Here is a 12,009-nt window from a genome sequence, read left to right on the forward strand (position 1 = left end):
AAATCAAATACTGTACCATACTTATGAATAAAGGAAACAAATATAGCACATTTGTTTGAAACTAACAAGTTGTTTGAACAGGAAAAAACAAACAGCCTGTCGGCTGAGATAGCTCCGCTGTTAGCAATGCACATGGCAATTAAAGAACAGAAGATATCATTACAAAATGAACAAATCTGAGAGAGGTCCACATGTACTGTAAAATCTGTATTAGAAACCGCGGCTTCTATTAAAATGGTACAATGCAATAGAGGGGATGCGGCTTCTATTAGAGCATCTACACATATGAGAAATGACGAATTTTTGGTTCTCAATTATTCAAAAAGAATGGGTGCGACTTCTATTAGGGATGCGGCTTCTAATACAGATTTTACGGTAGTACCTATATGTATAATATATCAAAGCAATTGGACTTGCGGTTTTCAACAAGAAGTCGAAAGTATCACTTTTTACCAAAAATTACAAAAATATTCATCAAAATTAGAGAATAAAAGATATCATTATGAAATGAACAAATCTGAGAGAGGTCCACATGTAGTACCTATATATGTAATATCAAAGCAATTGGACTTGCGGTTTTCAACAAGAAGTCGAAAATATCACTTTTACCAAAAATTACAAAAATATTCACCGAAATTAGAGAATTAAAGATATCATTACAAAATGAACAAATGTGAGAGAGGTCCACATGTAGTACCTATATATGTAATATCAAAGCAATTGGACTTGTGGTTTTCAACAAGAAGTCGAAAATATCACTTTTTACCAAAAATTACAAAAATATTCACCAAAATTAGAGAATTGAAGATATCATTACAAAATGAACAAATCTGAGAGAGGTCCACATGTAGTACCTATATATGTAATATCAAAGCAATTGGACTTGCGGTTTTCAACAAGAAGTCGAAAATATCACTTTTACCAAAAATTACAAAAATATTCACCAAAATTAGAGAATTGAAGATATCATTACAAAATGAACAAATGTGAGAGAGGTCGACATGTAGTACCTATATATGTAATATCAAAGCAATTGGACTTGCGGTTTTCAACAAGAAGTCGAAAATATCACTTTTTACCAAAAATGACAAAAATATTCACCAAAATTAGAGAATTAAAGATATCATTACAAAATGAACAAATCTGAGAGAGGTCCACATGTAGTACCTATATATGTAATATCAAAGCAATTGGACTTGCGGTTTTCAACAAGAAGTCGAAAATATCACTTTTTACCAAAAATTACAAAAATATTCACCAAAATTAGAGAATTGAAGATATCATTACAAAATGAACAAATCTGAGAGAGGTCGACATGTAGTACCTATATATGTAATATCAAAGCAATTGGACTTGTGGTTTTCAACAAGAAGTCGAAAATATCACTTTTTACCAAAAATGACAAAAATATTCACCAAAATTAGAGAATTAAAGATATCATTACAAAATGAACAAATCTGAGAGAGGTCCACATGTAGTACCTATATATGTAATATCAAAGCAATTGCACTTGCGGTTTTCAACAAGAAGTCGAAAATATCACTTTTTACTAAAAATTACAAAAATATTCACCAAAATTAGAGAATTGAAGATATCATCATGAAATGAACAAATCTGAGAGAGGTCTACCCAAGGTACATATACACCAAGTATCAAAGCATTCAGGCTTGTAGTTTTCAAGAAGAAGTCGAAAAAGTAAAACATTGACACGGACGACGACGACGGACGACGACGAACAATCACTCATATGATAAGCTCCGCTCGACAAAGTCGACAGCGGAGCTAAATATATACAGTGCTTGCCAGAAATATAGTATAATTAATTATTTGCAAATGAGAGAATGTCAGTGTGTCATTATTTTAGTTCACCTATGGTGACAGCACCAAAAGTATACCTACAAAATTTAATTAATTTCCAAATTTGTTTTTTAATATCAAATAGCTTATAGAATGCCTGCACACAATCAACTACTAAATTAGTCACAAAGCAACATCAGATACATTTTTTAGTCTAGTATTTTTTTGTCAATTTAAATTAGAAGGGTTTCACTCAGCTTTATCAAGCTCAGCTGTTTCGGTAAAAAAAATAATATAATTCCACAAAGTAGAGGAAAACCATCCATTGATTGTAAATTCTGCCTCTAGGCACCTTTCAGCAAACTGCAGAGGTAAGAGAAGACTGACAAAGAAGAGATCCTACACCACATTTTACTTATACTAGACAATAGGTGACAGACGGATATTGTTAATGCCTATTGTGCATTGATTATGTAATACAGGAAGTCAAACAAATGGCTGTATGAAAAGACTGTTTATGTGCAGGGTGTTAAGAAAACATTATAGTCTAAATAAAATAGACAGCAACTCCATGAAAAATTCAGACAAACAGGAAAAGGAACAGACAAAGGGAATTGCCAGAGCAAAACATTCTATTCTGTTTTCTTAATAAATTAACCACTGTTTAGGTACTACTTAATTTTACAGTTGGAAAATCGGTCATAAACATGTACCTACTATACATATGTATATATTACTCAACTTCAATTTAGTCCAATTTAGTTTCATTAGACATTTTATTTTAAGTGATGAACAAGAAATTAAACCAATAATATTCAAATTAGGATTTTCTCAAATAAAACTGGTTTCATCAATACACAGGCATAATAAAATGGATATGATTTATTTAATGAATCAATAGAATAGGACAAAGAAACAGAAAACTATCTAATTGAACACTATTCACACCATAATCACACAAAGAAAAATGCTGATGAAATCCACATATCAAAATAACCCAAACTAGGCAAATTAATATAGAAGTTGAGTGACATCTCAGCAAGGACATCAGTTGAAATTTAAATCACAAAGGCAAACATACATTCAATAGGCACACAAACGAAAACTAAAATCATGGTTATTTATTTTCACTTGCGTATTTTCATTCAGAATATGTCACAGCTTTCGTAAACAATGGAAGTTATTAATCATTGCTAACTTCAACTATGAAAGCGTTGGAAAATGGATCATAATGATTCAGCAATAAAATCAAAAATAATAAAACAAAATAATAAATCAAGAATTCGGCAAAAAACAAAGACTATCGTAATATACTTATTGAATATAACTAGGCCATTTATAAATTGTGGGATTTTTTTTTTAATTAAAAAATACCAGGAATAATAGGAATTACATCCTAGATAAAGAATCTTCCTCAGGATAAAAACTCTGAGATTGAGGAAATACAAAAACTACCATGTGACAATGAGTTAAGTTATTAATAAACTAAACTGAAGAAACAAATATACTGGTATCAAAATATTTATTAATATCATAGTTTCTAACCAATGATGATTAATGTAATAAATGCATAACTGAAAAATGATAGCTAAGTAAATATGAACAAGTCAATTAGATTAAAAAAGTTGAAAAAGCAAGAAATTTTCATCCAAATTGGTCATCTAATATGCATGTTTGTTTTTTTAAATACACTAGAGTAGATATCTAAATACCACTCACTAATAATCAATAATTGCTTTCAAATTTTAATTCACTAAAGTGAACTCAAGTTGAATTGAAATTTTTCAGCATTTTCAAAAGTGAAATATTATATGTATTATGAAATATAAAATCCTTCCCATCAATCAAAATTACAGCCATTGTACAAGTTTGTTGTCTCAGTACTATATCCCTGGATTAAAAAAAATCAAGCTAAAGGAAAGAATATATAAACAATAACCACTGATTTTTAAGTCCAGCAGCTTCAAGCTACTATAATAAGTTATGATTCTCCAAACAAAATTAAATCACACAGAATTTGTAGGAAACAAAATTATTCAAATCAAGCGAATGCTATTTTTACAAGTAATTAGTCAAACATGTTTATTGCTAAATTACCCTACTCTATAGTACAGCCAGGGACTGAGTTCAAACATGATTATACATTTTCCATTACAATTCAATGAAATAATGATGCACTCAGTTTTAAATTGCATTGACCAACTTTGCAAGACATCACTCGCATTGATAATTTCACAGTTGAATATTGATGTTAAATTATTAATTTAAGAAGTACATTTTGAGAGTTTTAGCAGCAACTCCTAGTAGAATTGAAATTTAAAAGAACTTGTACATACTCGCCCGTAAGAGTTTCTTTTAGGACAAGAAACAGTTTGTCTCAAGAGCAAACAATACCATTGTCTTTCAACCTTGAGTTATGGGCATTATAAAAGCATAGATTCTGCATTCAACTTTTTTTCATTTACAGAGTATTGACTATTGTGGTACGTGTTGTGGGTAAATTGACTGCCAAGCCAGCTATATTTGGGCGTATTTGTGGTGGAGGGAAAAAAACGTCCAAAAATAAAATCAAAAATCGGAATGTATATACTGTCACTGTGAGAATCAGACGGATATTAGATCATTATAGTGGCTCATATAAATGAAACAATGATTCCAGCGTATTGAGGGTGAATGAATCACATAGATATGTTGTGAATCACCCACACGGCGGACCCTAAGTTGTACACCGTGTTTTCTCCACACTCAAACCCTCGTCGCCATATTGGATTCTCGCCAACTTCGCACCGTGCTTTTTCGCGGGAGTTCCCAACAACTGGACATACCCACAGAAAAACTACAACTTAGAAAGGAACTGGGATTATGTACTCACCAACAACCTGCGAACTAGAGGGCTCCATTGTTGAGGTCGGTTGAACACATGAAAGATTTCAAGTTCTTCCAACCAAGTTCAAGGCTAAGCAAACACACATGCAAAATGTCCAGCAATATTTAGCAACTATGGCGCAAACGGCTTCCAGTTCTATTTGCAATTTTTGCGTAATAGTTTCTTCGCAATGGTGAAAGAAAATCAAGCGAAAGCAGCGACAACACGCAAAAATGTCTGCAAAATAATATAAGACTAAAATTACTACGAGAGGCAATTGATATCGGCTGTGAATTGTATTTATTTTTGTCGAGAACTTACTCCTCAATGGCCCAAACCACAAATAGGGGTAGAACACTGATTCTGAGGGACCAATACGGTAACACTACTTGGCCATTTATAAACTCGTATGAACTTTCACATCACTAACGTAATTTCTTAAAGCAAAAACACGCGCACTGTATGTTGCATACGTCGATTATTCACAGTAATGCAGATTTCCAAATATAAGCAAGACATTAAAAAAAAAATATGTATTTACCACCCCTATCATTTCTTTCCCGCGCTAGTTGGCCTTAACCCTATTACCTACCTTGTTCCATGGACGCCAAAATAATACCCAGGGGCCACTTGTAACAAATTCGGACCATTTGACGAATTAAATTTGAGCGAATGTATATTTCCGACGCTGGAATCATCCTGTTATTATAATTAAGAGTATATTTGGACATTACCTTCCAGTTTTTTAAATGTTTCTTGAATTGTATCACTTAATCAATTATGCGAGCGAGGGAAAGGGTATTTGGGTTAATGCGCACTATACATTTTGAAGGGACATAGCTATACTTTTGGAAGGGCAGATCAAAAAATCTCGTATAATTGACGTACGTATAGTATTCCAGTTTCTAAGTAATTGATAACTAAGCCAAACACTTTCATGAGGTAATATAAAAATATCAATGGTGTAACATGTGCCAACAAATAAAATAAAAGGAAACCCCACGAATTATCTCTTCCTTTGCCATAATGGTTTGTTCTCCGAGGCGACCCTCGCACCACAACAATATGCATTCTGCTGAAAACGTGACTTAGGATTTGAAGGCCGAAAATATAGAAAACAGTGGTAAACCGAGAACGACTGAAAATTTTTGTTGTGAAAGTCATCACCCACCATTCATTGGCCGGTGATAACGTTTGCTGTCAATTTTCCAGGTGAGTCCATACAATGTAAACAGTGTGGCTGCCAGTGAATCCGATCCAGAACACCCCCACCAGACTAGATGAGTATCTGGTTTACTCTGCGACTGATCGCTAAGTATGTCGGTTTTTTTTTTTAATTCTCGACCATTTCAATTGCTCTAAATTTCACTTAAATCCACCAATCCTGGACAAAGTCTACTTATGATTCCGATGTTTATGATTTTTTTCAGAGACAAAAAAGTAGTTTATTCACAGAAGAAATCACTTCTCAGTTCATCCAAAAGTGGGTGTGCGTTCTCTCGTTGGGGGACGTACGTGGTCGTTCTTTTGAGTCTCGTTTCGACGGACGAGCCAAATGATAAATAAATAATTTTACCGTTATTTTGAAAGTGATAGTGATTATTAACACTCTTCCATTAGAAGATTCAATTGGCTGTAGAACTGTTATACTAGTATAAGGTCAGTTTGTTGATCAACATTACATTTATACGTGGATTGCGTACACGGTACAGTATTAAAAAGTGAAGACTGGTTGCATCCCCGGATTGCTTCATAGCGACCTTGTGTACCAGTATTCATCGCATAGATATATTCGATTATGGAGGACATTCGAGCTATGCTGGAAGCAGCTCACGCATCATGCAGTGGCCAGATGTCTGCAAGCGCGACTAATTTCAGCGAATATAAAGTCGGAGATCCCGGTAGGTGGTAATCTTGTTAAATCATCTGTACCTGGCGTCCTTGACACGGGGTGTAGTATTAAATCATTTTCATTTCTATGTTGTCCCACTCGGTGATTGGAAACTAACATTTGAACATTTTCTGTCAATTTTCAATTTTTTAATGTTTTTCTTAACTGTAATTCAGCAACCGACAGAGATAATAAGATAATTGAATGTCTGTCGTTGCCATGACAGCAGATTAATGAGGTTTTGAAGTGAGACATATTGCATAATAATAATCTGCAAATGAATTCATACAGACTTTTTCTGAACATTGAAATAATTCTTCTTGAAAACTGCAAGCTGGAATGCGCTGATGTTTGTTTTTATTAGAAGTTATTAGAACTCTATTAGAAGTTGTTCATTTTATAGAAAATTCATTTTTAGTCTTAACTACTTTGATATTTGGGTAGAATGAGTGTTGCCCTATTTTATTTGTGAATTTCAGTTGCCTAATTGAGAGAACAGTGAATTGTCATGGTAAAGTCATATTAGGTAAATATGTTTATTTATGACAATTTTTTGAAAACCACCAATCTTGAAATGTATTGACAGTAGATAGGGACTTGTTATTACCTGTTACTTTTTCAGATGAAAATTTACATGTAATGCAATGCATCATGGGAAATGTAAAGGCAGGTCCTGGTATATTAATTGTACTATAGAGGTGATGCAAATTCAAATTTTAAGATTTTTGTTCTAATGACTTGAGTCATGTGACCTCACTCCCCAGATTAAATAAGAAGTAGACTTGTCTATTTCAATAGAAATAAAGACAAAAAAAATGGTCTTTCGGTGAACTACTGATACTACATGGTTGTCATGGACAACATCAGTAAGGGGAGTTCCTATCAACCAGAAGCATACCAAGCAAATACATATAACAGCATTTTTGTTATAAATATATATAATATATTGAATATAAATATAAATTACACTCAGTGCTGTTATCGAGTATTGCCTATGATAGCATCATCTGAATTGAACTCTGATGTTTCTTCAAAATTATATATCCTTAGAATGCCAAAATAATTTAATTTTTTTCTACAATTGCTTTTGTAATTTTTAATCTTTGGCTGAATCAGGTCTTGATCAAAATTTAGGAAAACATGTAATAAAATAAATGTAATAACTTTACCGATATTTACTATACGGGGCAGCCATCTTGAATACAGCTTGAATCTATAAGAGGAAAGAATTTTTCAGATTACTACATTTCAGAGAAAAAATCACAAACTCCCACAGCCAAACGTTTTGTTGGGATAACATCAAGCCAGCCACATTCAGCATTTTTGCATGGAAAATCCCTTACATATGAACACCTCATTACCTGAAATACCTAGAACAGATTTCTAGTGAATTTGAAACCAAAATCACAGTCCAACAGTAAGGCCGTCACTGATTGGCTTCCTATTATATTCTGCAAAGGACGAAATTCAAATGGAAAAACTAGAGAATCCCTGTTACACCTACAAAATTTTGTGATTTGACATGACATTCACAAAAATTTTTTCTTGTGAAATTAATTTGTAATTCAGACTATATACATTGAAATTTGCTTTAATTTCTTTAAAAAAAAACACAATATTTTCTAGATTAGAAAATTAGGATATTTTCATGAGGTATTTCCAATGGTTTATACTATTCCAGCCATTTCTGCTTATTATGAAAACCACACTTCATGGTAACCTGCTGTGTACATCCAGAAAAACTAAAGTGTGGTAGACTATAATAATTGTAACATTGGGAGACATTGATGCTCTTTTATCAAGGTGTATAATTTATTTGAATTTTGTTGACTGCTACAGGTGTGCCTGTCATATGTAATATTTGATAAGACTCTTCTCTCAGGGTCCAACATTTGTTGGTCATATAGGAGGTCATTAAACCCATTAAAACATACTTCAAAGAACACAATGTATTTACCATTCTGGTTTCTTCAGAAGTGTCCATGTGCAGTTTGCAGCTTTTGCATAAACATGTTTTACTTGAAAGCTTTTCCCCAACTACATTGATATTTGATTTGTGGGTACATGCACTTTGCATGAAGTTCTATCAGATTTGTGATAATTACTGCAAATTTCTACTTTGGGTGAATATACTATTATACACTAGATACTTTGTAGTATGTGGGATATTGAACTCCTTTCATGATATTCAGCAGGTTTCCATGATGCAGGGATTGCACAGTCATGATTGGTGTTGATAATGTCAAAAAAACACTTCATAAATTGTCCAAAAATTCAATTATCTTCTTTAAATGGTAACAGAGATTTTAGGATTTAAATGGGTATATGCATTTTTAGTGGATTTTATAGTAAAAACACCACTGTTGGCACAAAGTACACATTCAAGACTTTGATTCTTTAAAAATGTTAATTTCCTCTTTTTCCTCTACCAGACTACTTTGACATGTATTACTTTTTGTAGTGCTGCTCTTAGATTTGTAAATACATTGTTGGCTCCTTTGTGCATTGTATTGTCGTAATGAGAGGATAACGTCATACCAATGTCTGTTTGTCTGTCTGTCTGTCTGTCTGTATGGATATGTGGATATGTCAAATGCTCAACCAATACTTGAAGATTGAAATGCTATTCAGTTCAAGGGTACTCAAAACTTATTCATGTCGACAACCTTCTGATCAGTTTCTAAATTGTTAACATGCATCAAATTTCTTTATTGAAAATAAATATTTAATGAGGAAAATTATTTCATTTGGTTAATTACTTATCATTAATATTATCAATTGAACATGCTAACCTTTTGTAAATGACATGTAAATTGCCTGCTGGTTTCCTTACCTGATCAGATATGGAAATCAGCTCATTAATATACATTGGATTTGCAAAAAACTTAAATTAGCACATGTAGTTTGGAGAATATAACACATGTAGTCTGGAGAATATAGCACATGTAGTCTGGAGAATATAGCACATGTAGTCTGGAGAATATAGCACATGTAGTCTGGAGAATATAACACATGTAGTCTGGAGAATATAACACATGTAGTTTGGAGAATATAACACATGTAGTCTGGAGAATATAGCACATGTAGTCTGGAGAATATAGCACATGTAGTCTGGAGAATATAACACATGTAGTTTGGAGAATATAACACATGTAGTCTGGAGAATATAGCACATGTAGTCTGGAGAATATAGCACATGTAGTCTGGAGAATATAGCACATGTAGTCTGGAGAATATAGCACATGTAGTCTGGAGAATATAGCACATGTAGTCTGGAGAATATAGCACATGTAGTCTGGAGAATATAGCACATGTAGTCTGGAGAATATAGCACATGTAGTCTGGAGAATATAGCACATGTAGTCTGGAGAATATAGCACATGTAGTCTGGAGAATATAGCACATGTAGTCTGGAGAATATAGCACATGTAGTCTGGAGAATATAGCACATGTAGTCTGGAGAATATAACACATGTAGTTTGGAGAATATAACACATGTAGTCTGGAGAATATAGCACATGTAGTCTGGAGAATATAGCACATGTAGTCTGGAGAATATAGCACATGTAGTCTGGAGAATATAGCACATGTAGTCTGGAGAATATAGCACATGTAGTCTGGAGAATATAGCACATGTAGTCTGGAGAATATAGCACATGTAGTCTGGAGAATATAGCACATGTAGTCTGGAGAATATAGCACATGTAGTCTGGAGAATATAGCACATGTAGTCTGGAGAATATAGCACATGTAGTCTGGAGAATATAGCACATGTAGTCTGGAGAATATAGCACATGTAGTTTGGAGAATATAACACATGTAGTCTGGAGAATATAGCACATGTAGTCTGGAGAATATAGCACATGTAGTCTGGAGAATATAGCACATGTGGTCTGGAGAATATAGCACATGTAGTCTGGAGAATATAGCACATGTAGTCTGGAGAATATAGCACATGTAGTCTGGAGAATATAGCACATGTAGTCTGGAGAATATAGCACATGTAGTCTGGAGAATATAGCACATGTAGTCTGGAGAATATAGCACATGTAGTCTGGAGAATATAGCACATGTAGTCTGGAGAATATAGCACATGTAGTCTGGAGAATATAGCACATGTAGTCTGGAGAATATAGCACATGTAGTCTGGAGAATATAGCACATGTAGTCTGGAGAATATAGCACATGTAGTCTGGAGAATATAGCACATGTAGTCTGGAGAATATAGCACATGTAGTCTGGAGAATATAGCACATGTAGTCTGGAGAATATAGCACATGTAGTCTGGAGAATATAGCACATGTAGTCTGGAGAATATAGCACATGTAGTCTGGAGAATATAGCACATGTAGTCTGGAGAATATAGCACATGTAGTCTGGAGAATATAGCACATGTAGTCTGGAGAATATAGCACATGTAGTCTGGAGAATATAGCACATGTAGTCTGGAGAATATAACACATGTAGTCTGGAGAATATAGCACATGTAGTCTGGAGAATATAGCACATGTAGTCTGGAGAATATAGCACATGTAGTCTGGAGAATATAGTACATGTAGTCTGGAGAATATAGCACATGTAGTCTGGAGAATATAGCACATGTAGTCTGGAGAATATAGCACATGTAGTCTGGAGAATATAGCACATGTAGTCTGGAGAATATAGCACATGTAGTCTGGAGAATATAGCACATGTAGTCTGGAGAATATAGCACATGTAGTCTGGAGAATATAGCACATGTAGTCTGGAGAATATAGCACATGTAGTCTGGAGAATATAGCACATGTAGTCTGGAGAATATAGCACATGTAGTCTGGAGAATATAGCACATGTAGTCTGGAGAATATAACACATGTAGTCTGGAGAATATAGCACATGTAGTCTGGAGAATATAGCACATGTAGTCTGGAGAATATAGCACATGTAGTCTGGAGAATATAGCACATGTAGTCTGGAGAATATAGCACATGTAGTCTGGAGAATATAGCACATGTAGTCTGGAGAATATAGCACATGTAGTCTGGAGAATATAGCACATGTAGTCTGGAGAATATAGCACATGTGGTCTGCTAGGCACATGTGGTCTGCTAGACAAAAAGAGTAATTTGTTAAAGATGCAAATAATGTTGCCTCAATTAGTGTTCTGCAAGGCTGATACGATAAAACCAAGGGGACAGATGTAACTACCGTAAGAGAGACAGATCAGAAAAGTATGAATATATAAATATTCACCAATTGAACTAGTGATGATAGAAAACATTTTTTTGTCCATGACAATTATTTTAATTGAATATTTCAATTGAATAAGCCTTTCTGTTGAATGTTAGAATTATGCAAATTATCCGTAACTCAAATTGAATTTTAATTTCACAATATTATTTATACACCATTCAGGTGATACCATGAATAATTGTTTTCATTATTTTCACAAAACACAATAAACAGACACTGACAT

At 33.7% G+C, this 12,009-nt stretch overlaps 2 protein-coding genes across 2 annotated transcripts in view; one reads left to right on the plus strand and one right to left on the minus strand.

Annotated features, from left to right (window-relative positions):
* LOC102808996 (nuclear receptor subfamily 1 group D member 2-like) overlaps positions 1 to 4,697 on the minus strand; it is a 41,713-nt gene extending 37,016 nt beyond the window's left edge. The window contains exon 1 of the mRNA XM_085497567.1: positions 4,670 to 4,697. Coding sequence (XP_085353693.1) covers positions 4,670 to 4,697 — 28 coding nt within the window. The remainder of the gene's footprint in view (positions 1 to 4,669) is intronic.
* A 1,014-nt stretch (positions 4,698 to 5,711) lies between these two features.
* LOC102805072 (nuclear hormone receptor E75-like) overlaps positions 5,712 to 12,009 on the plus strand; it is a 48,138-nt gene continuing 41,840 nt past the window's right edge. The window contains exons 1-2 of the mRNA XM_085497571.1: positions 5,712 to 5,875; positions 6,094 to 6,564. Coding sequence (XP_085353697.1) covers positions 6,462 to 6,564 — 103 coding nt within the window. The 5' untranslated portion in view covers positions 5,712 to 5,875; positions 6,094 to 6,461. The remainder of the gene's footprint in view (positions 5,876 to 6,093; positions 6,565 to 12,009) is intronic.

The sequence above is a fragment of the Saccoglossus kowalevskii genome, chromosome 1 (genome assembly GCF_978046115.1).
Source record: "Saccoglossus kowalevskii chromosome 1, keSacKowa6.1, whole genome shotgun sequence".
In the NCBI taxonomy this organism is placed as follows: Eukaryota; Metazoa; Hemichordata; class Enteropneusta; family Harrimaniidae; genus Saccoglossus; species Saccoglossus kowalevskii.